The sequence below is a fragment of the Salvelinus alpinus genome, chromosome 1, assembly GCF_045679555.1.
Source record: "Salvelinus alpinus chromosome 1, SLU_Salpinus.1, whole genome shotgun sequence".
NCBI lineage: Eukaryota > Metazoa > Chordata > Actinopteri > Salmoniformes > Salmonidae > Salvelinus > Salvelinus alpinus.
The window spans coordinates 20,411,243-20,438,569 of NC_092086.1; the positions used below are offsets into that span (position 1 = coordinate 20,411,243).

The 27,327-nt window shown below is 43.8% G+C and overlaps 2 protein-coding genes across 5 annotated transcripts in view; both read right to left on the reverse strand.

Annotated features, from left to right (window-relative positions):
* Positions 1-3,481, reverse strand: part of LOC139576080 (NLR family CARD domain-containing protein 3-like) — a 53,270-nt gene extending 49,789 nt beyond the window's left edge. For both annotated transcript variants that reach the window (XM_071401860.1, XM_071401774.1), the window contains exons 1-2: positions 3,387-3,481; positions 2,161-2,342 (exon numbers count right to left, since the gene is read on the reverse strand). In XM_071401860.1, the coding sequence (XP_071257961.1) occupies positions 2,161-2,333 (173 nt within the window). In that variant the 5' untranslated portion in view covers positions 2,334-2,342; positions 3,387-3,481. The remainder of the gene's footprint in view (positions 1-2,160; positions 2,343-3,386) is intronic.
* Positions 3,482-19,969: 16,488 nt separating this feature from the next.
* Positions 19,970-26,290, reverse strand: LOC139575549 (serine-rich adhesin for platelets-like). Of its 3 annotated transcripts, none has more exons than XM_071400723.1 (9): positions 26,161-26,290; positions 25,400-25,495; positions 25,182-25,248; positions 24,818-24,971; positions 24,497-24,533; positions 24,073-24,383; positions 20,661-23,661; positions 20,399-20,480; positions 19,970-20,207 (listed from the first exon to the last, which is right to left on the reverse strand). In XM_071400723.1, the coding sequence occupies exons 2-9, from the start codon at positions 25,442-25,444 to the stop codon at positions 20,089-20,091; spliced, it is 3,816 nt and encodes a 1,271-aa protein (XP_071256824.1). In that variant the 5' UTR covers positions 25,445-25,495; positions 26,161-26,290; the 3' UTR covers positions 19,970-20,088. The 3 variants fall into 3 exon arrangements, with proteins under 3 accessions (XP_071256824.1, XP_071256733.1, XP_071256911.1); XM_071400632.1 differs by lacking the exon at positions 26,161-26,290 and adding an exon at positions 25,699-25,818; XM_071400810.1 differs by lacking the exons at positions 25,182-25,248; positions 26,161-26,290 and having other exon boundaries at positions 25,400-25,486.
* Between the last annotated feature and the right edge of the window lie 1,037 nt (positions 26,291-27,327).

Consider the following 27,327-nt stretch of genomic DNA (forward strand, 5'->3'; position numbering starts at 1 on the left):
GGTCATGCCACAGCATCCCAATCGGGTTGAGGTCAGGACTCTGACTGGGCCACCCCAGAAGGCGTATTTTATTCTGTTGAAGCCACTCTGTTGTTGATTTACTGTCCCAGTCTCAAATCTCTGGAAGAGTGAAACAGGTTTCCCTCAAGAATTACCCTGTATTTTGCGCCATCCACCATTCCTTCAATTCTGACCAGTTTCCCAGTCCCTGCCAATGAAAAACATCCCTACAGCATGATGCTGCCACCACCATGCTTCACTGTGGGGATGGTATTCTCGGGGTGATGAGAGGTGCTGGATTTGCACCAGACATAGCATTTTCCTTGATGGCCAAAAAACTCAATTTTAGTCTCATCTGACCAGAGTACCTTCTTCCATATGTTTGGGGAGTCTCCCACATGCCTTTTGGCAAACACCAAACATGTTTGCTTATTTTTTTCTTGAAGCAATGACTTTTTTATGGCCACTCTTCCGTAAAGCCCAACTCTGTGGAGTGTACGGCTTAAAGTGGTCCTATGGACAGATATTCCAATCTCCGCTGTAGAGCTTTGCAGCTCCTTCAGGGCTATCTTTGGTATTTTTGTTGCCTCTCTGATTAATGCCCTCCTTGACTGGTCGGTGAGTTTTGGTGGGCGGCCCTCTCTTGGCAGGTTTGTTGTGGTGCCATATTCTTTCCATTTTTTAATAATGGATTTAATGGTGCTCCGTGGGATGTTAAACGTTTCTGATATGTTTTTTTTTTAACCCAACCCTGATCTGTACTTCTCCACAACTGTGTCCCTGACCTGTTTGGAGAGCTCCTTGGTCTTCATGGTGCCGCTTGCTTGGTGGTGCCCCTTGCTTAGTGGTGTTGCAGAATCTGGGGCCGTTCGGAACAGGTGTATATATACTGAGATCATGTGACAATTAGATTGCACACAGGTGGACTTTATTTAACTAATTATGTGACTACTGAAGGTAATTGGTTGCACCAGATCTTATTTAGGACATTCATAGCAAAGGGGGTGAATACATATGCACGCACCACTTTTCCATTTTTTTATTTTATTATTTTTTGAAACAATAATTTTTTTTGCAAGACACTGTAGTGTTGTGTGTTCCTTCCAAACAACTCAACTGTAGTTTCATCTGTCCACAGAATATTTTGTCAGAAGCGCTGTGGAACATCCAGGTGCACTTTTGCAACTTCAGACGTGCAGCAATTTCTTTGGACAGCAGAGGCTTCTTCCATGGTGTCCTCCCACAAAAGCCATTCTTGTTTAGTGTTTTACGTATCGTAGACTCATCAACAGAGATGTTAGCATGTTCCAGAGATTTATGTAAGTCTTTAGCTGACACTCTACGATTCTTCTTAATCTCATTGAGCATTCTGCACTGTGCTCTTGCAGTCATCTTTGCAGGACGGCCACTCCTAGGGAGAGTAGCAACAGTGCTGAACTTTCTCCATTTATAAACAACGTGTCTTATCGTGGACTGATGAACATCAAGGCTTTTAGATATACTTTTGTAACCCTTTCCAGCTTTGTGCAAGTCAACAATTCTTCATCTTAGGTCTTCTGAGATCTCTTTTGTTCGAGGCATGGTTCACATCAGGCAACGCTTCTTGTGAATAGCAAACTCACATTTTGTGAGTGTTTTTTAAAGGGCAAGGCAGCTCTAACCATCATCTCCAATCTTATCTCATTGATTGGACTCCAGGTTAGCTGACTCCTGACTCCAGTTAGCTTTTGGAGAAATCATTAGCCTAGGGGTTCACATGCTTTTTCCAACCTACACTGTAAATGATTAAATTATGTTTTCAATTTTTTTCCAACCTAAACTGTGAATGTTTAAATGATGTATTCAATATAGACAAGAACAAAACACTAATTTGTGTGTTATTAGTTGAAGCACACTGTGTTTATCTATTGTTGTGACTTAGATGAAGATCAGATCAAATTTGATGACCAATTTATGCAGAAATCCAGGTAATTCCAAAGGGTCCACATACTTTTACTTGCCACTGTACATATATAAAAAAACATATTTTCATACACATCTCAAATCTAGGACAGTTATATTGAAGGTACCCATAAACAATCATTTCTGATGAAAAAGCACTTTTTTTCTTTGTATATAGCGTTTTTTAATATAAATTCTTAAACAATATTGTTATCTCACCTCTTAACTTTGGTGTCATGTCCCTCAGAGAGACTAATTTCAGAGGCAGGTCCCCCGTCCTCTCTCTCCCCAGAGAGACTCATTTTAGAGGCAGGGCCCCCCTCCTCTCTCTCCCCAGAGAGTCTCCTTTTAGAGGCAAGGCCCCCCTCCTCTCTCTCCCCAGAGAGACTCATTTTCGATCACTGAGTATTAAACAAAGATGCAGCATGTTGGTTGTGGTTAACACAGTGACAACTAATTATTAAATGTAAATTGTTTTATTTTATTCAGTATCTCCTAGAAATAAAACAGTTTACTAACAGACACATCCAAACGGTCAGGTGATTTAATGCAATTACCTTTTCTAGCCCAGCCCAATGACTACTCAAAACATGCCCACAAGGCCTGAAAACTAGCCCCAAAAATAGCCAGGTCGTTTTATTACCTGTAGCCTAATCTGACTGACTGTTACCTTCAATCTAATACATTCTAACATCTGATCAGCAATTGTGATAGAACTGTGACCATGGTCACACTTCATAACTTCCAATTGATGTAACTAAACACGGCCATTAATAGTTGCATAATAACACAAGGCTACAACAACAACAAACTGAAGTTTAGACTGTTTATTAAATCCGTTTTCCAGCTCCAGGTTGGCTACACAAGTGGCACAAAATGATTTGCAATGACTCCAGTCATTTCAACATATTTATAGTATAAAATGGTAGCCTACAGTAGCCTACATATGCACACAAATGTATAGGCTACTTATTAGCCAAAAGATGAATCAGTCTCCACATTTAATGTCAGTTTCAGTGTGGAGTTTTTCTCATAACAGAAGCAAATGGAACTGCGAGACCCAAGAACTGAGCATGCATAAAAACCATCGCATGATATGATTTATCCATAAGTAAAGTCGACATTGGAATGCAGTTTAAAGCACCTCCGAGCAAATGTATCTAATGCACTCTAGAGCGCCTAAAGTAGTTTTCCTGTGCTTTGTTGCCTTATTTCTTGATGCACAGAGCGTTAACATGTTTTATGGAATAAGGGTTGTAAAATAGGTGTCTCCATTATGACAATATAAATAGCCTACCTTATAACATCTAGGCCTACTGATTAGTTTCCACTATTTGTCAGCAACTAAGCTCAAGTAACAGTTCTACTAACTAGTAATATCTAATTCCAGGTATTCATTCTCTTACTCTGTCCGTTAGAATATATTATTGTTCACAAATACTTACTTTATTATTACTTCTCTCCATATAGTGTTTTCTGCTCTGTCGTCTCAAAATGAATCCTGTACAAAATAACAACTTTACTTTCTGTTTCAGCTCAGTCCCACCCTGATAATAAAGTGTTTTATTGGTATCTTCCACTAGATGGCATGTAACACCTGCGGTATCTAGACTTTACAACAGTGTGTGTTTGGTTTCTTGGTCCTAGTGACTCCTACTTTCACATGTGACTTGAGATGATGCTCATGATTTATAAGTTATGTTCTTTAAGAATCAATGACTATCATTAATTGACCTGCTTTGCCATGAACAGATCTGTGAGGTCTTAACTTAAAGGTACTATATGGACCTTATGGTCATTTTAATGGGGTTGAACATCCATCCCATCAGATTGTGTAAAGGATTTTATGAGTTCAAAAAAACACTGACTTGGAAGCATCTCTCTGACCTCACCCTGCTGAAACACACGCAAGTAAACACCACATAGCTACAGTTAAACGCTTTTCTGCTTTTACCCACTTTTACAGCCAATGTATGAACTGGCATCCATATGAATCAGTGGAATAAACAGACCAGTTAGCCACCTCCCAGTAGATGGACCCCACGCAGAACTTTCTGCAATACCGCATCTTCAGTAACAGCGCATTCTAGACACTCTCTGGTTTAACCAGGTAGGCCAGTTGAGAACAAGTTCTCATTTACAACTGCGACCTGGCCAAGATAAAGCAAAGCAGTGCGACACAAACAACACAGAGTTACACATGGGATAAACAAACGTACAGTCAATAACACAATAGAAAAATCTATATACAGTGTGTGCAAATGTAGTAAGATTTAGCAATTAACACTGGAGTGATAGATGTGCAGAAGATGAATGTGCAAGTAGAGATACTGGGGTGCAAAGGTGCATAAAAACAAAAAATATGGGGATGAGGTAGCTGGGTGGGCTATTTACAGGTGCAATGATCGGTAAGCTGCTCTGACAGCTGATGCTTAAAAACTGTTTTGAACAAGGTGGGGGTGTCACGCCCTGGCCATAGAGAGGCTTTTATTCTCTATTTTGGTTAGGCCAGGGTGTGACTAGGGTGGGCATTCTAGTTTCTTTATTTCTATGTTTTGTATTTCTATGTTTTGGCCTGGTATGGTTCTCAATCAGGGACAGCTGTCTATCGTTGTCTCTGATTGGGAATCATACTTAGGTAGCCTTTTTTCCTTTGGTGTTTGTGGGTAGTTGACTTTGTTAGCACTATTGCCCAAGTTAAGCTTCACGGTCGTTTCCTTGTTTTGTTGGCGACATTCATTTCAAATAAAAATAAATGTACGCTCATCACGCTGCGCTTTGGTCCAGTCATTTCCAGGAAGAGGATCGTGACAGAACTACCCACCACAAATGGACCAAGCAGCGTGTTAAGGAGGAGCTGCGTTTTTTGGACTCATGGACTTGGGAGGAAATCCTGGACGGTAAAGGACCCTGGGCACAGGCTGGGGAATATCGCCGTCCAAAGGAGGAAATAAAGGCAGCGAAGGAGGAGCGGCAGCGATATGAGGAGGCAGGTCATCGAAGCAGGCACGAGAGGCAGCCCCAAAACATTTTTTTGGGGGGGGGAACACAGGGAGATTGGCGGAGTCAGGTGATAGACCTGAGCCAACACCCCGTGCTTACCGCGGGGAGCGAGTGACTGGGTAAGGCACCGTGTTATGCGGTAAAGCGCACAGTGTCTCCGGTGCGCATGCACAGCCCGGTGCGCTCAGAGCCAGCTCTCCGTAAGTACCACGCTAGAGTGGGCATCCAGCCAGGGCGGACTGTGCCAGCTCAGCGCTCTTGGTCTCCGGTGTGCTGTTTCGGCCCAGGGTATCCTGTGCCGGCTCTGCGCACTGTGTCTCCGGTGCGCTGTGACTGCTCAGTGCGTCCTATGCCTGCGCTCCGCCTGTGCCGGGCTAAAGTGGGCATTCAGCCAAGAGGAGAGGTGCAAGTGTTAAGCACCAGATCTCCAGTGCTCCCCCACAGCCCGGTCCATCCAGTGCCTCCTCCAAGGACCAGGCCTCCAGTAGGTCTCCCCAGCCTGGTTCATCCTGTGCCTCCTCCAAGGACCAGGCCTCCAGTAGGTCTCCCCAGCCTGGCACTATTGCCCAAGTTAAAATTCACGGTCATTTCCTTGTTTTGTTGTTTTGTTGTTGACATTCATTTCAAATAAAAATAAATGTACGCTCATCACGCTGCGCTTTGGTCCAGTCATTTCCAGGAAGAGGATTGTGACGGGGGAACGGAAAAGGAGACATGCGGAAGTCACCCAAGTATCATGTCAGAAAGTTGGTCATTTATGATAATGAAACCATTTGGAAACTAGAGTATGTAATAACCTTAAACTAGAGTATGTAATAACCTTAACTCTGACGAGGAGTAGTACGGATCGGAGGACCAATGCGCAGCGTGGTACGTGTTCATGCTCTTTAATAAAACAAACAAACACTGAAACAAAACAATAAACGACACGTGAAATAACCAACCGAAACAGTTCCGTGTGGAACACACAGACACAGAAAATAAACACCCACGAAACACAGGTGGAAAAAGGCTATCTAAGTATGATTCTCAATCAGAGACAACTAACGACACCTGCCTCTGATTGAGAATCATACCAGGCCAAACGTAAAAACCAACATTGAAAAACGAACATAGATAACCCACCCAACTCACGCCCTGACCATACTAAAACAAAGAAATAACAAAAGAACTAAGGTCAGAACGTGACAGGAGCACACACAACACAATCTCTCCCTCTCTTTATCTCTGTTACACATGACTTCAAATAAAAAATGTAATGATTGTAATTACAAACATGTATGCATTATCCATTGGTAATAGTAACAACCCTGACAATACACTGAATATGCTATTTGCCCTTCAGATGCCACAATGTGTCTTGGAGGAGATCTGTCTGGAGGTCGTCCTCTCAGAGGAGATCTGTCTGGAGGTTGTCCTCTCAGAGGAGATCTGTCTGGAGGTCATCCTCTCAGAGGAGATCTGTCTGGAGGTCATCCTCTCAGAGGAGATCTGTCTGGAGGTCACCCTCAGAGGAGATCTGTCTGGAGGTCGTCCTCTCAGAGGAGATCTGTCTGGAGGTCATCCTCTCAGAGGAGATCTGTCTGGAGGTCGTCCTCTCAGAGGAGATCTGTCTGGAGGTCGTCCTCTCAGAGGAGATCTGTCTGGAGGTCGTGCTCTCAGAGGAGATCTGTCTGGAGGTCGTCCTCTCAGAGGAGATCTGTCTGGAGGTCGTCCTCTCAGAGGAGATCTGTCTGGAGGTCGTGCTCTCAGAGGAGATCTGTCTGGAGGTCGTCCTCTCAGAGGAGATCTGTCTGGAGGTCGTCCTCTCAGAGGAGATCTGTCTGGAGGTCATCCTCTCGGAGGCGGATGTTGCCTACCTGACTCTCTCCTTGAAATGGAAGGGATTAAGGGATGTTGAGAACAGTGGATAATTTTGACAGCGGGCCCACTTTGCCTGGCTGGACCGTGAGTAGCCAATGCAATTTTGTGCTATATTGTTAAGTACTATTCAATGTTACACAATTTCAATAATGATAATAAGAAAATTGAGACGTCTGTTTATGAAACCTTTACTCGTGTGTCAGGAAGCAGTGCAACAGTGGCATGAAAATATTACAACACAGTAGATTGATTCAAGAATAGAATTTTCCATCAACTCTTAGTGTTTCACCATTTCGTGTCTCATGTTGTCTTAGGCAGTATTCTAATTATAAGCCTGTTCATCTTAATAATGTTACGTTCTCCTTGATTCTCCCTGTTTCTTGATACAGGCATGGTGAACACGGAGAGCATGCCACAGACGTTTTAAGATTTGATGCGCAATGACTACTTCAAAGACTGTGTGGGGTACACAGGAACTGGGAAGCATGGAGTTCTGTGGGGGTATTTCACAGACCCATCACTTCCTGGACAGTGCCCAGACTGCCAGTTTTATGTATTATGGATGGAGAGAGCTGTGACAGAGGGGTGGAAAAGAAGGAGAGAGAGGGATATATCTGTTACATATAGGAGATGGAGGGGGGGCACAGTGGGTGCTGTGGAGGAGAGGCAGGGTGGATACTGTGAAGGAGAGGCAGGGTGGATACTGTAGAGGAGAGGCAGGGTGGATACTGTGGAGGAGAGGCAGGGTGGATACTGTAGAGGAGAGGCAGGGTGGAAACTGTGGAGGAGAGGCAGGGTGGATACTGTGGAGGAGAGGCAGGGTGGATACTGTGGAGGAGAGGCAGGGTGGAAACTGTGAAGGAGATGCAGGGTGGATACTGTGAAGGAGAGGCAGGGTGGATACTGTGAAGGAGATGCAGGGTGGATACTGTAGAGGAGAGGCAGGGTGGATACTGTGAAGGAGATGCAGGGTGGATACTGTAGAGGAGAGGCAGGGTGGATACTGTGAAGGAGATGCAGGGTGGATACTGTAGAGGAGAGGCAGGGTGGATACTGTAGAGGAGAGGCAGGGTGGATACTGTGAAGGAGATGCAGGGTGGATACTGTAGAGGAGAGGCAGGGTGGATACTGTGGAGGAGAGGCAGGGTGGATACTGTGGAGGAGAGGCAGGGTGGATACTGTGGAGGAGAGGCAAGGTGGAAACTGTGGAGGAGAGGCAGTGTGGATACTGTGGAGGAGAGGCAGGGTGGATACTGTGGAGGAGAGGCAGGGTGGATACTGTGGAGGAGAGGCAGGGTGGATACTGTGGAGGAGAGGCAGGGTGGAAACTGTGGAGGAGAGGCAGGGTGGATACTGTGGAGGAGAGGCAGGGTGGATACTGTGGAGGAGAGGCAGGGTGGAAACTGTGGAGGAGAGGCAGGGTGGACACTGTGGAGGAGAGGCAGGGTGGATACTGTGGAGGAGAGGCAGGGTGGATACTGTGGAGGAGAGGCAGGGTGGACACTGTGGAGGAGAGGCAGGGTGGATACTGTGGAGGAGAGGCAGGGATGAGGATTTTCCTGCTAGCCTATGTATAACGATACTATAATTACATTATTTTCATCCATCCGTCAACACAAATGGCATGTCAACGTTTCCCAAATAATAATGCAATGAAGCCAAGCCGAGATGTATGATTCTTCATCCAGAGGACGAAGCACCACTGTATCATCTAAAACCTTCAGAGAGATCCCTTAAAACTGCAGTATAAATTCTCCACAGCTGTTATGGTAGCTAGGTCATTTAGCAAGACATGGACGAATCCAACACATAGCGTTTCTACTGAGGTGACTGACTGTCATGTTGCTAGTTCTAATGACGCTATTAAAACAAGAATAGTTATTTGTAATTGCTCTGGGAGCTAGTTATTGCAGAACCCAGCTACACATCCTGCTTGCTGGGCTCATTATGGACAGCCAATGAGCAGTTCAGGTGAAAAAGTCATCCAGATCTGATCCCTAAAGCATACATGCTACTAGGAAACTGTAGCAACCTGCCGGCCTGCACAATCCTCCATGGCACTAATGCTACACGCGCAGTATGGTATGCTAACATCCCACAACAATTACCAAATTGAATTACTTGCATAAACTTCCAATCATACATATTTTCTAATATCAACCACGGTTTCTGCACTTAAGGCAGACTTGCTATTAGAACAAGATGGAATTAGGAAAACTCTAAAGCTCGTTAAACGTAGGCTAAAATTAACCTTACCTGGCTGTCTTCAGCCATTATGTGTAGTCCGTTGATTAAGGGTCTGCGCCTCTAATACTGTAGCTGTTCTGATAGCCTACCTCTGCTGTTCTGATAGGCTACTGCAGCTGTTCTGATAGGCTACTGTAGCTGCTCTGTAACTGTTAAACTAGTCTAATCTAATCTATCCGTTGAAAACCCGTCATTGAACCGTTCTCAAACACAATGAACTGATGTCAATATGGAAATTAACCTTCACATAAAGATATCAAATACATGACGTCAGATATGCCTAGAGGTATTGTTGACTTAATCATAATACAGGATGGAGGCCAAGATGGCGTCGCTGTGAGAGGGAGTGTTTTCTCGCTCTACAAAGCAATATTGCGTGTTAGGTGGTTAACAGTCAAATATTGGCTATTAATATTGGAAAAAACGAACTATAACTTTTTTTATGGACATGGGATACGTTTAGAGTTAGTTTTTGTCAAGTTGAATGGGAAGAACACGACAGAAAGACAAAAGTAGACGAAATATCCAAGTCTCGCAGAAGACGGCTGACATGCTAGCTAGCCACAACGAGAACCAGAGCAGCATGGATACACAAGAAGCCGCAAACTCAAGCAAGAGAAAGAACAAAACTGACCAGGATGAAATCCTTGCAACCTCTTTACCTCAGACCCCAAGTAAAAATCCACCGGTGAAAAAAGTAAAAGAAAACATTTCCATGTCGGAACTTTTCTCTGCAATCCAGTCCCTGTCTACTAAACAAGACGCCACGCTCTCCAAAGTGTCCCTCATAGAGCGGGCTACAGAAGAAACATCAAAGACGATCGATAATTTGTCAGAAACTGTCAATCAACTACACAAAATTGTGAGCGAGAACAATGATAAGATAACGTTCCTAGAGAATGAGCTGAAGAAAATGCAATCCAAAAATAATGAGTTGTGTGAGAATGTAGCTGAACTTCAAAGGTACTCTCGCAGGTGAAATCTGAAAATCCAAGGTGTAAAAGAGGTAGAGGGAGAGGATATTAGAGAAGTAGTCATTAATATCCTGGGAAAAGTGGCACCATGCATCAAAGACAGGCTAAGAGACGTGATTGATGTGGTACATCGACTTGGGAAACGAAGATCTGATGGACCCCCTCGCAATATCATCTTGCGCTTAACTATGCGCCATTACAGGGACATCATATGGAAAATGGCCAATGGGAACAAGTTTATGAACGAGAAGAAACTCCGCATCAAAGAAGCCCTGATACCGCAGGATCAGGCTGCCAGAGAGAAACTGTGGCCGCTTATACAGAAAGCGCGACAAGAGGGAAAGAAGGCGGGGTTCAAGGGCCCACACGCGTTTATCGAAGGAAGAATGATTACTGGGTAACTCTGTTGACATGAACCAAATTGGAACTGTACGTACTACCATGAGTACAGTTAATGTACTGCCAATTATACATGTACCGTTCGAACTACAACTGATGAACACTTGCCAAGAAAAGGAAGTAAATAGATTTGTTATTCTGTTAACCACCGCTACCTCAGTTGAGCGTAGTTTTCCGTCGGAGTAATCCTCTCAAGGTTCACTGTTTGTTTTATTGTTCACGTTAATACTTGTTATCTAATTTGTGTTCTTTCTTTTTTAATGCAGGAGTTCGTTTTCAATTCACTCAATATCGTTAGTCTGAATGCTAGGGGTTTGAGAAATCCTACAAAAAGGAAAGCTTTATTTTTATACTGTGAACGCAGTAACGCAGATTTTGTCCTTCTTCAGGAAACTCATTCGGGTGAAAGTGATTTGAAATTTTGGAAAGCACAATGGGGAGATATGGCCTATTTCAGTCATGGATCAAATCATTCTGCTGGTGTTTTGACACTTATTCACAAGTTTAAAGGTGACATTCTAGAATCCACATCTTCACAAGACGGCAGATGGGTCATAGTAACTGTTAAACTTGACAATGCTGTGTTCATCATCTGTAATGTATACGGACATAACTCACATGCTCCTAATAAGACCCCTTTTACCCAATTTACCAGGAAAGTACAGGATTTAAGCAACAAATACTCCGAGGCTTTTCTAATTATTTCAGGAGATTTTAATGTAACACCTGATGCATCTGCTGATCGTTTTCCTCCTAGAACGAGTCAAAACCCTCAAAATAGTAACATTATTATTATTACATTATGCAAGGATCTCTGTGTTGAGGATCCCTGGCGTTATTTCAATCCGGATGCTAAGGGTTATACCTGAACCAACAAAACTATGTCACGTAAATCTAGAATAGATGTATTCCTAATTTCCCCTTTTTTGTTACAATTTGTTATAGATGTAGATCATCAGTTGGCTCCCTTTTCTGATCATCACTTGATTTCCCTGAATTTACAAGCTACTAAAAAATCAAAAGGTACTCGAGGATATTGGAAGTTAAACAATACACTTCTTAAAGATACTGCTCTCATTGAAAATATCAAATCATTAACTAAAGATATTTTTGCAAGAAAAGACTTGGGTCATGGAAGTAGATGGGAATTTTTCAAATATAAAGTCAGTGGTAGCCATTAAACGCGCCAAAGAGCTGATGCAATTAAAGAACCATAGAGAAAAGGAGATGATGAGCAAGTTTGACAGTTTTCTAAAGAAAGATGATCTATCTGAAGAATTAACAATGTTTTATGCAAAGATCTCATTACAATATCATCATTTGTCAATTCCTTTTATGAAAACCTTTACAGCTCTCAATTTCAGGAAGATGGTTGTGAAAGTTACATTTGCCACATTCAGAATTGTGTCCCGGTAATTGAGGATGATTTCCACTCAGTTTGCGATTCACCTGTGTCAATTGGAGAAATTAGAGAGGCTCTGAATTCAATGAAAAAAGGGAAATCACCTGGCCCTGATGGCCTGTCAGTTGAATTCTATAGACAGTTTTGGGAGTTGCTAGAAGACCCGATTTTCAATATGTTTCAAGATTGCATTAAAAATGGGGAAATGGTCTCCACTATGAAACAGGGCCTTATTTCATTGATTCCGAAGCCTGATAAAGACCCTTCTCTCATTGACAATTGGAGACCAATTACTTTATTAAATGTTGATTACAAATTGATTGCTCTGGTTTATGCCAAAAGATTAAAGAAAGGAATAGATACCATTATAAATGAGATTCAAACAGGATTTATGAAGGGCCGTCACACAAGCTCTAACATTCGTTTAGTCTTGGACCTTATAGATTATTCAGATGCAATTGACTCAGATGTGGTTGTCCTATTTCTGGACTTCTGTAAAGCCTTTGACACAATTGAACATGAATTTCTCTTTTACTTTTTGGATTTGGTGTAAATTTTATTAAAGTAATTTGCATGTTTTACAAAGATATAAATAGTTCTGTGCTACTAAACCTTAATACTTCCAAAATATTTTGTATCAACAGAAGTGTACGACAGGGATACCCAATTTTGCCATTTTTATTAATTTTGGTTGTGGAACTTCTATCTCTAGATATTCTGAATGATGCAAATTTGTATGGCTTAACCATTTTTAACAAAGAAATCAAAATTTCCCAACTGGCTGATGATACTACTCTTTTCTTAAGAGACAAAGACCAGGTCGCACATGCCCTTAATGCTATAACTGCATTTTCTATTGCATCAGAATTAATGCTGAATGTTTCTAAATGTGAAATCTTATGTTTATTTGACTCTGATGATAAAGAAATTGATAATATTCCTGTAAAGGACTGTGTTAAATATTTAGGATTATAATCTGTCAAAAAACCACTTAGTCAGACAACATTTGAATTTCTCTCCTAAAATTAAGAGAATTAAAAATATATTTAATAATTGGCTACAAAGAGATCTTTCTATACTTGGGAGAGTATTTCTGTCCAAGGCAGAGGGACTGTCTCGTTTTGTGTACCCCTCATTATCGTTATGTGTAAATCTGGCTACTTGTAAAGAGATCAATAAGACCTTTCTTGACTTCATCTGGAAAAATAAGTCTCACAAACTAAAAAAATCTGTCCTTTCTAACAAAAGAGCTGAAGGCAGTCTAGAAGAGTTGGATTTTGTTGACATAAATAACACTTTCAAGATAAACTGGTTGAAAATGTTTTGCTCGATACTGATTCAATATGGTATTTCATTCCAAATAATGTGTTTAATAAATTGGGAGGTCTTCAATTTTTACTGAAATGTAATTATATTCCTGAAAGATTACCTGCTAAATTGGCTAGGTTTCACCAACAAGCTTTTTGAAAATATGTTTCCTGCACAATTTTTCCCCTCATAAAGCTCTTTTGTGGAATAATTCAGACATAACTGTAAGGAATAAGTCATTGTTCTACCCCAGCTGGCATGAGAGGAATATTGACTTTGTTCTTGATATTTTCGACAACAAGGGTAATATTCTCACATATGAACAATTTATAACATTGAAAGAGTTTCCAATACCTTTCAGAGTTTATTTCTGTGATCAAAGCCGTTCCCAGTGGTCTAACTACACTTATGAAAAGTCATCTTAATTTTGGGAATGATCACAAAGTTTATCCAGAACTCAGATTGGAAGGCGTGGGCTTACTTGAGAGATCTTGTTGTAATAAATATATAAGACTTCTTCATTCACAAAACCAACTTACACCGAGAGGAAAGTTTTTCTGGAACATGCTTATTCCTGACATTGTCTGGAAAAATGCATGGTTAAGGCCTTACAAATACTGTATACCAAACAAAGTTAAGGAAGTGCACTTCAAAATTTTACATAAGATATATCCATGTAATTCTATGATTTCCAAATTTGTGGCTATTGATATCTGCGTTTTATGTGAAAAAGGTGAGAATCTGTCTCACTTGTTCTTTGAATGTAAATTTGTGTCACAATTTTGGGAAAACCTTGCAAAGTACTTATTTACCATTATGAACACTGCCTATATTTTTAACATAAAATATATAATATGTTACTATTGCAATGATAACAAAACCACTGAAATGATTGTTTTTTTAAATTTTTATTCTTGTTGCCAAATACTTTATACACAAACAAAGATTCCAAAATTCTATACCAAAATGACCAATTTTTCTGATTGAATTTAATTATCTTATTAAAACATTAACCCTAGTGAATAACAACAATAATAACATCTTCATGAATCATTATAATAAGATATTTTCAGAGTGAATATAATTGCACTTAAATTGTTTATTTTTTGTATTTTATTGATATTTTTTGTATGTTTGAGTATTGTTAATACCTGTGTTTGGTTTGCTAGACATGTTTGATGTAGCAATGTAAGTTGATTTGTGTATTATGAATTAAAAAATAATAAAAATACTTAATCAGAATACATATCACAGTACGTGCTGTTGACAACCTACCCCGATCTCAAACAGGAACATGGATTTTGTGAAATCTGTTGTGAATGTATAGTAATGTTTTTACAATTGTATAACTGCCTTCATTTTACTGGATCCCATAAAGAGTAGCTGCTGCAGCTAAAGGTGATCCACAATAAATACAAATACAAACCCAATGCACCATGATAACACATGCATCAACTTGTTTTGACATATCACATGGGATATGACAGTTCCTGATTCTGAGATACTGTAAATCAACAGACCTCGAGAGGAGATAAAAGAACATCTGTTGATCTATTTCACAGGTTTCTGGTGGTTTCTAAGCATTCTACATGTGTTGGGGAAGGAGGGTGGGATCTCTCCAGAGCATCTAATTACGTCAATCATGTCTTGCCATGCATGTGATATGAGATAATGTTATGTACCATGCAAATATACATTGCCTAAGGCTGCAGTGCTATACTCCATGGAGACAGTGTTCATTGTTCATTTTACATGATGGATATATGTAACGCCGTTCCTCCTCCTCTTCATACGAAGAGGAGGAGTAGTGATTCGACCAAGGTGCAGCGCATTGAAATGCCATAATGAATTTTATTAAACAAGAACAAAAACGAACTATACTTGAAATGATACAAAATAACAAAACGAATGTAGACAGACTAGAACGACGAACTGACATAAAACACGCAGAACGAACGAACAAGTACTTACTACAAACAAAATGACGAACGAACGAAACAGTCCTGTATGGTGCAAACAAAACACAGACACAGGAGACAACCACCCACAAACAAACAGTGTGAACAGCTAACCTATATATGGTTCTCAATCAGAAGACAACGTCAAACACCTGTCTCTGATTGAGAACCATATAAGGCTGATTACAATAGACCTACACATAGAAACACAAAACATAGAAATGCCCACCCACACTCACGTCCTGACCAACAAAACATACAAAACTAACAGAAAACAGGTCAGGAACGTGACATAACCCCCCCCTCAAGGTGCGAACTCCGGGCGCACCAGCACAAAGTCTAGGGGAGGGTCTGGGTGGGCATCTGACCACGGTGGTGGCTCAGGCTCTGGACGAGGTCCCCACCCCACCATAATCAATCCCAGCTTACTTCTCCCCTTTACAATGACCACCCCATTATTCCACCCACCTAATATAAGGGGCAACACCAAGATAAGGGACATCTCCGGGACAAGGTAGCTCAGGACAGCGAGGTAGGTCGGAATAGAGAGATAGCTCAGAATAGAGAGGTAGCTCAGGATAGAGAGGTAGCTCAGGATAGAGGGGCAACTCCGGACTGAAGGGCAGCTCCGGACAGAGAGACAGCTCTGGACTGAGGGGCAGTTCTGGATTACTAGCCGCTTCGGGCTGAGGGGCAGCTCATGGCTGACTGACGGCTCTGGACGCTCATGGCAGGCTGACGGCTCTGGACGCTCATGGCAGGCTGACGGCTCTGGACGCTCATGGCAGGCTGACGGCTCTGGACGCTCATGGCAGGCTGACGGCTCTGGACGCTCATGGCAGGCTGACGGCTCTGGACGCTCATGGCAGGCTGACGGCTCTGGACGCTCATGGCAGGCTGACGGCTCTGGACGCTCATGGCAGGCTGACGGCTCTGGCTGCTCATGGCTCACTAACAGCTCTGGACGCTCATGGCTCACTGGCGGCTCTGGCAGATCCCGTCTGGTTGGCGGCTCTGGCAGATCCTGTCTGGTTGGCGGCTCTGGCAGATCCTGTCTGGTTGGCGGCTCTGGCAGATCCTGTCTGGTTGGCGGCTCTGGCAGATCCTGTCTGACGAATGGCTCTAGCGGCTCCTGACTGACTATCGGCTCTGACGGCTCGGGACAGACGGGCGGCTCTAATGGCTCGGGACAGACGGATGGCTCAGATGGCGCTGGGGAGACGGATGGCTCAGATGGCGCTGGGGAGACGGATGGCTCAGATGGCGCTGGGGAGACGGATGGCTCAGATGGCGCTGGGGAGACGGATGGCTCAGATGGCGCTGGGGAGACGGATGGCTCAGATGGCGCTGGGGAGACGGATGGCTCAGATGGCGCTGCGGAGACGGATGGCTCTGGCTGATCCTGTCTGGCGGAAGGCTTTGGCTGCTCCTGTCTGGCGGAAGGCTCTAGCGGCCCCTGTCTGGCGGAAGGCTCTAGCGGCTCCTGTCTGGCGGAAGGCTCTGTAGGCTCATGGCAGACGGGCGGCTTTGCAGGCTCATGGCAGACGGGCGGCTTTGAAGGCTCAATACAGACGGGCAGTTCATGCGGCGCTTGGCAGACGGACAGTTCAGGCGCCGTTGGGCAGACGGCAGACTCTGGCCGGCTGAGACGCACTGTAGGCCTGGTACGTGGTGCCGGAACTGGAGGCACCGGACTGGAGACACGCACTTCAAGCCTAGTGCGGGGAGCAGGGACAGGGCACACTGACCTCTCGAAGCGCACTATAGGCCTGGTGCGTGGTACCGGCACTGGTGGCACCGGGCTGAGTGCACGCACATCAGGACGAGTACGGGGAGAAGGAACAGTGCGTACAGGGCTCTGGAGACGCACAGGAGGCTTAGTGCGTGGTGCCGGAACTGGAGGCACTGGGCTGGAGACACGCACCATAGGGAGAGTGCGTGGAGGAGGAACAGGGCTCTGGAAACGCACTGGTGGCTTAGTGCGTGGTGCCGGAACTGTTGGTACTGGACTGGGGCGGGGAGGTGGCGCCGGAAATACCGGACCGTGCAGGCGTACTGGCTCTCTTGAGCATTGAGCCTGCCCAACCTTACCTGGTTGAATGCTCCCCGTCGCCCGACCAGTGCGGGGAGGTGGAATAACCCGCACCGGCCTATGTAGGCGAACCGGGGACACCATGCGTAAGGCTGGTGCCATGAATGCCGGCCCGAGAAGACGCACTGGAGACCAGACGCGTTGAGCCGGCCTCATGACACCTGGCTCAATGCCCAATCTAGCCCTACCAGTGCGGGGAGGTGGAATAACCCGCACCGGGCTATGCACACGTACAGGAGACACCATGCGCTCTACTGCGTAACACGGTGTCTGCCCGTACTCCCGCTCTCCACGGTAAGCATGGGAAGTGGGCGCAGGTCTCCTACCTGACCTCGCTACACTACCCTTTAGCCCCCCCCCCAAGAAATTTTTGGGATTTCTTCTCGGGCTTCCTGGCCAGCCGCGTACCTTCATAACTGCGGTTCTTCACTCCGGTAGCCTCTGCTCTCCTCAATGCCTCCAGCTGTTCCCATGGGAGGCGATCCCTTCCAGCCAGGATCTCCTCCCATGTGTAGCAACCCTTTCCATTTAAAACGTCCTCCCAAGTCCACGAGTCCTGGTTCCTCTGCTCGACATTACGCTGCTTGGTTCTGGATTGGTGGGTGGTTCTGTAACGCCGTTCCTCCTCCTCTTCATACGAAGAGGAGGAGTAGTGATTCGACCAAGGTGCAGCGCGTTGAAATGCCATAATGAATTTTATTAAACAAGAACAAAAACGAACTATACTTGAAATGATACAAAATAACAAAACGAATGTAGACAGACTAGAACGACGAACTGACATAAAACACGCAGAACGAACGAACAAGTACTTACTACAAACAAAATGACGAACGAACGAAACAGTACTGTATGGTGCAAACAAAACAAAGACACAGGAGACAACCACTCACAAACAAACAGTGTGAACAGCTAACCTATATATGGTTCTCAATCAGAAGACAACGTCAAACACCTGTCTCTGATTGAGAACCATATAAGGCTGATTACAATAGACCTACACATAGAAACACAAAACATAGAAATGCCCACCCACACTCACGTCCTGACCAACAAAACATACAAAACTAACAGAAAACAGGTCAGGAACGTGACAATATATGCTACTCCATTTCATACAATCAATCATCAATCAGTACAATTTATTTATAAAGCCCTTTTTACATCAGCAGATGTCACAAAGTGCTTATTCAGACACCCAGCCTAAAACCCCAAATAGCATGCAATGCAGATTTAGAAGCACGGTGGCTATGAAAAACTCCCTAGAAAAGCCGGAACCTAGGAAGAAACCTAGAGAGGAACCAGGCTCTGAGGGGTGGCTAGTCCTCTTCTGGCTGTGCCGGTGGAGATTATAAGCGTACATGGCCATTAAGGCCAGATTGTTCTTCAAGTACTGTAGTTCAAAGTTCTTCATAGATGACCAGCAGGGTCAAAAATAATGTGGTTATAGAGGGTGCAACAGGTCAGCACCTCAGGAGTAAATGTCAGTTGGCTTTTCATAGCCGAACATTCAGAGGTCGAGACAGCAGGTGTGGTAGAGAGAGAGAGAGAGAGAGAGAAAGAGAAAGAGGTGGGGGAGAGGGAGCGAAGATCGAAACAGCAGGTCCGTGACAAGGTATCACGTCCGGAGAACACACATGCCTCTTCATGTGATACATGATGTTTGGCTGTGCTGTGTGAAGTGTTATCTTATGGGTTTGGTGATTGTTCTGTGTGAAGCCGTATTCTGCATTGCATCATGGAATGTGATGTGAAATCCCTGGGCCTATGGCTGTTGAAGCTACTCCACTGCACTGCTGCTGTGAGCAGGAGTGGGAGAGAAGCCATGCTTTTATTAGACTCTTGTTTTGGCACTCATTCTCCTGCCTCTCCATCTCAAAGGCTGCCAAATATTTTGAAGAGTGGTTAAAGAGGTGGCTGTGTGCACACACACTCAGACTCCAACTCTATTTATAGGTTTGTCTTATTCCAGAATACACCCATAATTGTGATTCACACAGTATGGTTCTATGTTTTCCACTCTGTGATTAAAAGTAGTTCTCAGAATAGAGCATTTTTGAATTGACCAAAGCCCTTCTCCCCCGATTGCTCAGTTTGGCCTGGTGGCCAGCTCTAGGAAGAGTCTTGGTGGTTCCAAACTTCTTCCTTTTTAAAATGATGGAGGCCACTGTGTTCTTGGGGACCTTCAATATTGAAGAAATGTTTTGGTACCCTTCGCCAGATCTGTGCCTTGACACAATCTTGTCTCTACGGACAATTCCTTCGACCCCATGGCTTGATTTTTGCTCTGACATACACTGTCAACTGCTGGACCTTATATATTCAACATACAGATAACATCTCAGAGGGTTGATCTAGCTGCAGATAGCTAATTCTCCTCTATGTGTTTTCCCCTTGCTGCTAATAAGCTCTTATCAATCTAACTAAATGAATAGAGAACATCTGGTTATCTGACGGTCTATGCAGCAACTATTGTATTAGAGACAAGCTCTGGTTATTATATTTTACTAGACAAGTCAGTTAAGAACAAATTCTTATTTACAATGACAGCAGGTTAACTGCCTTGTTCAGGGGCAAAATGACAGATTTTTACCTTGTCAGCTCAGGGATTTGATCTAGCAACCTTTCGGTTACTGGCCCAACGCTCTAACCACAAGGCTACTTGCCACCCCAGTCCTGCCAACTCAAAAACTGCACAATAAATGTGTAAACAAGGGGGAACTAGCACATTTCTCTGAGAAAAGCTGCTTCAGTGCTACCAATCATCCAAAACACTTGAAACTCTTGTAAAATAATTTGCATTTATTTGATCAAATAGATTTTGAAAGGGTAAACATGCAGAAATTCCTCTTGTCAAAAGTCTTGCTGTTCCAAAAGTAGTTCTTCATGCAGCGTAACAGGTTACAGGTTCTTCTTGGTGAAGCACCTGAATGGCTTCATCATTGCTGAAAAGACCCTGACAATCAAGGATCGTTTTTTGATAGGCTGAGATATGGAGGGAGAAACCTCTCCAACTGGAGCTAGAAACACAAGAGAAATGGATGGGGTAAGAGGGAAAGAGAAATTGAGCGAGAGAGAAAGAGAGAGAGAGAAATACAGTATAATAAAGTTGAAAAATAACAGTGCTATGAGTTTGGTAGGCATACTCTATGTTTCTAACACACACCTAAACAAAACCACAAGCTATAGCAGAACTCTAAAACATCCTTACCTATGCAATGTCCATCAGTAGAGGGAATCTCAGTCTGTTCCTGGACTGAATGGCAGTCCTTTTTGTTTCCTCTCTTGGAACGCTAACAGGAGAAAGGTAAAGAAAATGGTACAGAGAATAAATTAATAAATGGAACACTTCTGAATCCAAGGCAACAATTTGAATAAAACATATTTATCACATGTATTTGTCTTATCATAGCCACATCAATAACATCAGCACCTAACTGGAACAAAAAAAAAATGCTAACTCTCTGCTATACCTTGAAGTTGATCCTGAGTTTGGTAATTGAAAAGCAAAGGAAGCTCCTTCTTGCTTTCTGCTCAGCCCCCCTCTCTGTCTCAGCCTGGTCTGATGGGTTTGTTGCAGCAGAAGCTGGTCTTGACGCCTCCTTGCATCCCTGTACCAGCTGCTGGGTCAAGGACTTTACCAGGACTCTGTCAAATGCAGGGTCCTGGGAGGAAATAGCTGCTTGCAGGGTGTTATAAGAGCCAAACTCCTCCATGAGGTTTTGATGTACACCTCTGAACACCCTGTGGATGTGCAGGTTCTCGGAATATGCCTGTGTCCTGGAGAATCTGGATGCAGCACAGAACTCAGACAGGACTTGTCTGATGAGTTGCTGAGATGTTTCTGTCATGTCTGCTGCCTGTTGGGAGGGTCCATCTAGGGCTGAGGGTCTGATCTTCGATAGCAACCGTATCACCAGTATGGTGACCAAACACATGACATCATCTTTGCTGGAGTCCATCAAGTACTGCAGTAGGAATGCAGTGGCACTGCTGATGTCCGGGGTGATTAAGAGCTCCCTCAGATGGCCAGAGCTGCTGGGGATGCACACCTCCTTCTCTTCCATGTCAATCCCATCTCCCTTTGGTACCAAAGAGGTTCCCTTGCTGGTATAAGACGGAGTGGATGATCGAAAAGAGGCTTTAGCACTCGGTGGTCGGCTGCTGTCAGTCATTGGACTGTTACGATGCAGGGGTTCATCTGTGTGTGCCATCATCTTTGACTTTAGGTCACTTGTAGAAATCTCTGGCATTTTAGAGTCCCTGATGTCGATGCAGGAGCTCCTGACTATGGGGCAGGTCAGATCAAAAGGCACTTCGTCAGGGATGGGAGTGCCAGGGAGGTTGATCTCTAACTCACACTCTGACCTAGGACCCTTTGAAGAGCTGGACAAGGAACTACGACCCTTTAAAGAAGTGGACAAAAATGAACAGGTTCTAGGGATGTCTTGGCAGACTTCTTCACTGTCATCCTCACTTTTCTCAACCTCCTTCAGCATAGTTCCTACCATATCGTTGATCTGAAGGAGCTCCCTGGAATCCTTCATTCGCCCTAAGTTTGAGATTTCACTCTGGATAGCAACCAGGATTTCCCCAAGGGTCTCTTTGGAAGAAGCATTTTCTGTCCTTTCGGATCCGGATGGCTTCAGCCCTGTGAAGAAATCCTTAAGTGTGTTCTTCATACTGACGCAGATGGTCTTAGCTGTTGACCAAAGCTTCTCCTCTGATATTTTAACACTCAATTCAGTATCATCCAGTTGGGAGCCCCCGTGGGAGTACTGCGAAACTTTCCCACGTCTTTCCAGTAGCACAGTGCCAGTGGACTCATTTTTCTGGAAAATAGTCGCCATTCCTTTGACAAAGGTTTCCACTAATCCAGAGGCTGTATTTTGAGAGGACATGGAGGCAATCTCTGATGGCGAGCTAGATGATAAGCCAGCCTGCGGACTTTTCTGAAGACCAGTATGGCTGATCTGTGTGATAAAGGAATGACTGGATCTCATCAGCACTTTACTCACTGCCTCTTCTGCCTGAGTCTGAAAGTCATTGCTAGAGAGCTTCTTAATGCTCTGAATCAGACTAGTAGAGGACTGTGGGATTCTGACACTCTCTTCTGAGCTCAGTTGAGAACATTGAGTACTCACACTCAAGTCTTCATTGGGTGAGGGTGACTGGGAAATAGTATAGTCATCAAGCTCTGATAGGACACCATCAACAAACCAACAAGCCTCTAGGGACTCATCAGATGAACTGACAACGTCCAAGGATTTACTCTCCACTTTTGATAACTCTGACTTGTAGATGGAAAAAACACTGCTAAGAACTTCTTGAGTACTGGTATCCAGATTGGAGAGACAGAGAGCTGATATTGGTTGGCTCTCACTGGGAACTCTACTAAGTTTGGTGCTGGGTAACTGGACCTCAACAGTTGAAACAGTTGCCTTTTCCAGGGTGTCTGAAGACTCCTGAAGAGAAGCGTCCTTAGCCACACCTTCTTCTCGAGCGGATAGAGTTAAAAGGTCCCTCAGCTTTGCTCGTATAAGGCCGTAGAGTGTGCGGGCTGGAGAGAAGGTTATCTTCTGTGAAGACCCTGTTTTGTGGTCATTTACAGGAACTGGCCAATCAACTGCTTCACATGTGCCTTCAAATGATGCTATCGTCTCCATGCCTCCCACAAATGCCTTAACAATCACTGTGGCAGTGGAGGTTACAGATGTCAGGGCTGTAGAGCTGGTATTCAGGGGTGCTTCAGTAAGGCTAGGAGCAGCACTAGAAGGCCTAGAGGAAGGAGCCATGCCAGAAGAGCTGCTGACTTTCCTTGTAAGGATGGTGCTCACCGCCTTGAGGGCTTTAGACTGAAAGTCGGGGCTAGAGAGGGTCTGAAGCTTTCTGGCCACCACACTGGTAGAGGATCCAGTCTCTTTGAGAAAGTGAGTGGTTCCTTCTTTCCCAGATGGACACTCAACATCAAGGTCACATTGAAGATTGGTCAGAAATTTAGACCCCAAGATTGTCATCTTCTTGGCCAGATCCAAGAGGATGTCGAAGTTCTGTGCCATTTTGTCCATTGTGCCGACAATGGCATCCAGCACATCATCGGTCACAGGGTCCATGAGGGGCTCGATAAACCCTACCCACTCTGGCTCAGACGTTTTGCTCTGTAGCTCGGCCAGGATCTGCACCGAGGCTACCCGAATGACCTCCTTGCCTGTTGCTATGTCCTGACTGTCCATAGGGGGGCAACTCCCCGAGCTGGCCTGAATGGCCACTGAGAGGCCAGAGTTAAGCTGGTGTACTACCTCCCCCACGATAGCACAGCTCAACTCGGAGGAGCTGGAGGAGGTGGGGTTGGAGTGACCCTCAACCAGGGATATCAGGAGGCTCTCTTCCGTTACCCCAAAAAGAGCCTTCAGAGGCTCCTCCATGAGGGGAGCCTCTCTAGTTGCAGGCAAGCTCTGCAATGAGGTCTGGGACCTTGAAGATAAACACACAATCACCACTTATGCCATGCAAATGTGACCAACTGGTATCTTATCTGGGTCATTAGTGAGCCTGAAAACCAAATTAGAGCAATGATGGTTTACTTTTCATACCATCGTAGTTCTAGAAGCCTAAAGCCAACTGACACAATTTTTTGCCTGATTTTGATGTTTATACGACATCAGAATATGACTAATTCTAAAAGGCATGTACCTGATCTATTTATTCATAGATTACTTTATGGCTTACCCAGTTACAAATTACTTTCACCTGGACCCACCCCCTCAGGGGCAACATTTCTGACCAGAACTTAAAACTACAAGGTATGAATTCCAAGTTAATAATTTATGATAAGTATGGGTCAGGTCTTGAAATTATTAAGTTCAAATATTGCTGTGAACATACCTCTTAGGCGACCAGCATGATGATGAGGTTCTGCGAGTGGATTTTTGGCGGAACCCTGCACTGCCATTCCTCCTCCTCTCCTTAGTCCAGTAGTTCATCTCACTGATCAGCAGCCTTTTCTCTCTCTCATCCAGACTGCCTAAGGAATCCTCAGACCCTGTCAGAGAGCACTGGGATTCTGGGGAGGTTGCCCCACTCCTCAGGTTCACCCCCATGATACGAGCTAGCGCTGGTAGGAGAATGCGGAGGGCTGTCTGGGTCACGACCTTAACAATCTTCAGACACAGCATGGAGAGCTGCTCGAATGTCAGCTATGACCAACAAACAGAGTAATGTTTTTGCCAATCAACCAATTCCATGACACCATTCCCTATATATATATAGTGCACAACTTTTGACCAGAACCTTATGTGGAGAGACTTACGTTATTTTTCATGCCATGCTGAATCACTCTCCATTGGCTAGAGAAAAGAAAAGAAAGGAAACATATTTTAGCTGCACACTGGTGTTGAGTTAGTGGAGTCACTAGATAGCCATGTTAGGGATAATAAAAGTGTATTTAATTAAGCTATTAGCAAGTACATGAGTCATTTTGTTCTTGATTTACAGCAAGAGTTAGGGGTGTGGTTACAGTGATGTTAGGGTTAGGTATAGTGTTTAAAATCCCATTTGTGGTTAGAAGGTGCACTATGACTATAAATTCAGATAGGTTGTATGTGAGGTTGGAAAAAGTCATGGAACTTGCTCATCAGTTAGACTCCTCAGGAAAGAGAGGAGGATTGGGGCACAGCATGTCCCAATCTTGAGAGAAGGCATTAGAGTCCTCTGAGCCTCCTTCTCCAGCTGCTCAATGATAGATCCCCTTTCCCGGAAACCACACCCGGGTGTCTGAGAAGACTCTGGGAAACCGCAAAGAGAAATCTAAAGTTGAATCGGAACTTTATTCCTAATTTCCTTCACCTTTAGTGATTTGATTGCACTGGACAGGTAAAAGCACATCTCTCTGCGGGCCTCCACTATATTGCTTTCACCTATATAGATACTATCTTCTCAGATCAGTGCTGATGAATTTGAACACAACCTGCACCCAACATTAAGTAATCTCGGACCTGCACCAATGCTGCTGTCCTCCTCCACGGAAGTCTTCTTGGCACGGCCACTGGACTTACGTTTAGCCTACATGACAACAGATTATAGGTCTCATAGCAGATCTAAGGTCAGTGTAGTGTCTCCTAATGCTTTAAGGTTAGGATTTAGTGATAGTAAACTAATCCTAGATCTGTGCCTAAGTAGGCAGAGGATGTGTAAAGGACAGCATATTTCTTACCTTGCCTCCTGTCCTGTTCTTGTTGGTCTCTGTTTCATCCTTCATATTCTCCACAACTTTATTTTGGTCATCCGGGTGATCCTCACATTTCACGTTCTGGTGGATAAATGAGAGGTCAATATCAGTCCTAGGTTGTGACTTTATGAAACAAATTATTCTCTCCTATTTCAAACAAAACGGCAATAGTGGTCAGATTTCAGTCCATGGATCAAACCAGTGAGACCTATTGCTGTGGTAGTGACCTACTATATTGTTAGTAATTTCTCCTCTAAACTCAAAATAGGCTAAATGAACCATACCTTGCTGTCGTCTGACATGATGTGTAGCTTATTGTTGTTGGCTGTTTAGAGGTAATACTAATACTTCCTTTGAAAAAACGTCAGTGAACCATCGGCAGACAACTGAAGTGAATATGAAGGTCCTTGAATTATGCCAAAGCATTGTTGAATACTCGATTCCGATTGGCCGAAGCCAGGACATTCTTCAAAGATGTCATACACACATGATGTCACAATTAGGCCTAAGTCTAATGTCTATATGAATTGTCAATGTCATTAGAAAACAGATCATAGCTTGTCAAAGTTCTGCCAAACGAAAATATTTGTAAGTGCACGTTGTTGCATTTAATTTATGGTTTATCAAGCATCCTCATTCATCGCCATGCACAAACACGTAACTCGCTGCAATCCATTAGCTATAATTCTGAGGTTGCAAAGCTGCAAAACTAGGACATGCAATAAATTATAACCACTTGCACTTACAATAATTTAAAATCAATGACGTTCTAGGGGGCTTTAACTATTTCAGCACTATTGTCCGCTGCATAGTGCTGACACGTTTCTAGGCGTCAGGGGACCGTGCCATGGTGCTGAAATGTTTCGAGTCTGGGCAGCACCTGAGACCGCGGCATGGTGCTGAAATGGAGCAGGGCTCAGTTCTATGGGTATCTCATGCATAGGCGGAAATCACAGGGGGGACGGGGGACACACGACCCCCCCATCCTGGGAAAAATATGATTTGTCCCCCCCAATATATCACTGTTAACATAACTATGTAATTTCAATAATATTAATAATACGCAATGAAAGCACTTATGCTGATTATAGACACTTAATAGCGCGTTTTTAAATTTCAAAAGATTGCGACCCCCGCCCTTTTCCTCACAATGGTTTGATCCACTGCCAGTTCCTCAGCTTGCAAGGTAAAAGATAGTTCGTATCTACTGTGTGAAAGGCACTCAATGCACGTAACTGACGTGAGGTTTATCTAGTCAATCGGCCATAGCAATGTTTTTTTTTATGTTGGCAGGGTTCACACATACACACACTAGCTGAATTTGCAGAGCTAGCACGCAAACTAAAGTAAACATTAACCATCATGCTAGCTAGTACCTATTCCATTTATGTGGCGTCGTCAAAGATGGAATCTTTGCTATCGTCAGTTTATTCCAAGATCAGCATGCAGCTGGAGTGCTTCAAAGTCCCTGTGATAAGGTTAGCGATAAACAAGTCCAAACTGAACAGAACTACACTCTCTTCTACCATTGTCTTAAATATATTTAATGGTCTCGTTGCAAAAGCTAAATTGTCGCTAGTGAACTTTTTTATTTTAATTTTATTTCACCTTTATTTAACCAGGTAGCAAAGATTATAGCAAACACCACAGAAACGGAATTGGTGCTCGCTAGCTCTGCAAATTCAGCTATTGTTGGAAGCCAGCCAATATGAAACAAACTATATTAAAATGACGAAAGGTTGCAGCATATGTTGTGTAAATGGTGAACTCATACAGCTGTCAACTCTTGTCACTGCAATCCGTTAAACATTTGCTAGTTACCTTTTAGATCGAAGCACATATAGAATGATAGAAGATGAGATGATAGAAGCCCATCTCCTACTGTAAATAACCTACACACTGTGTGTGTGTGT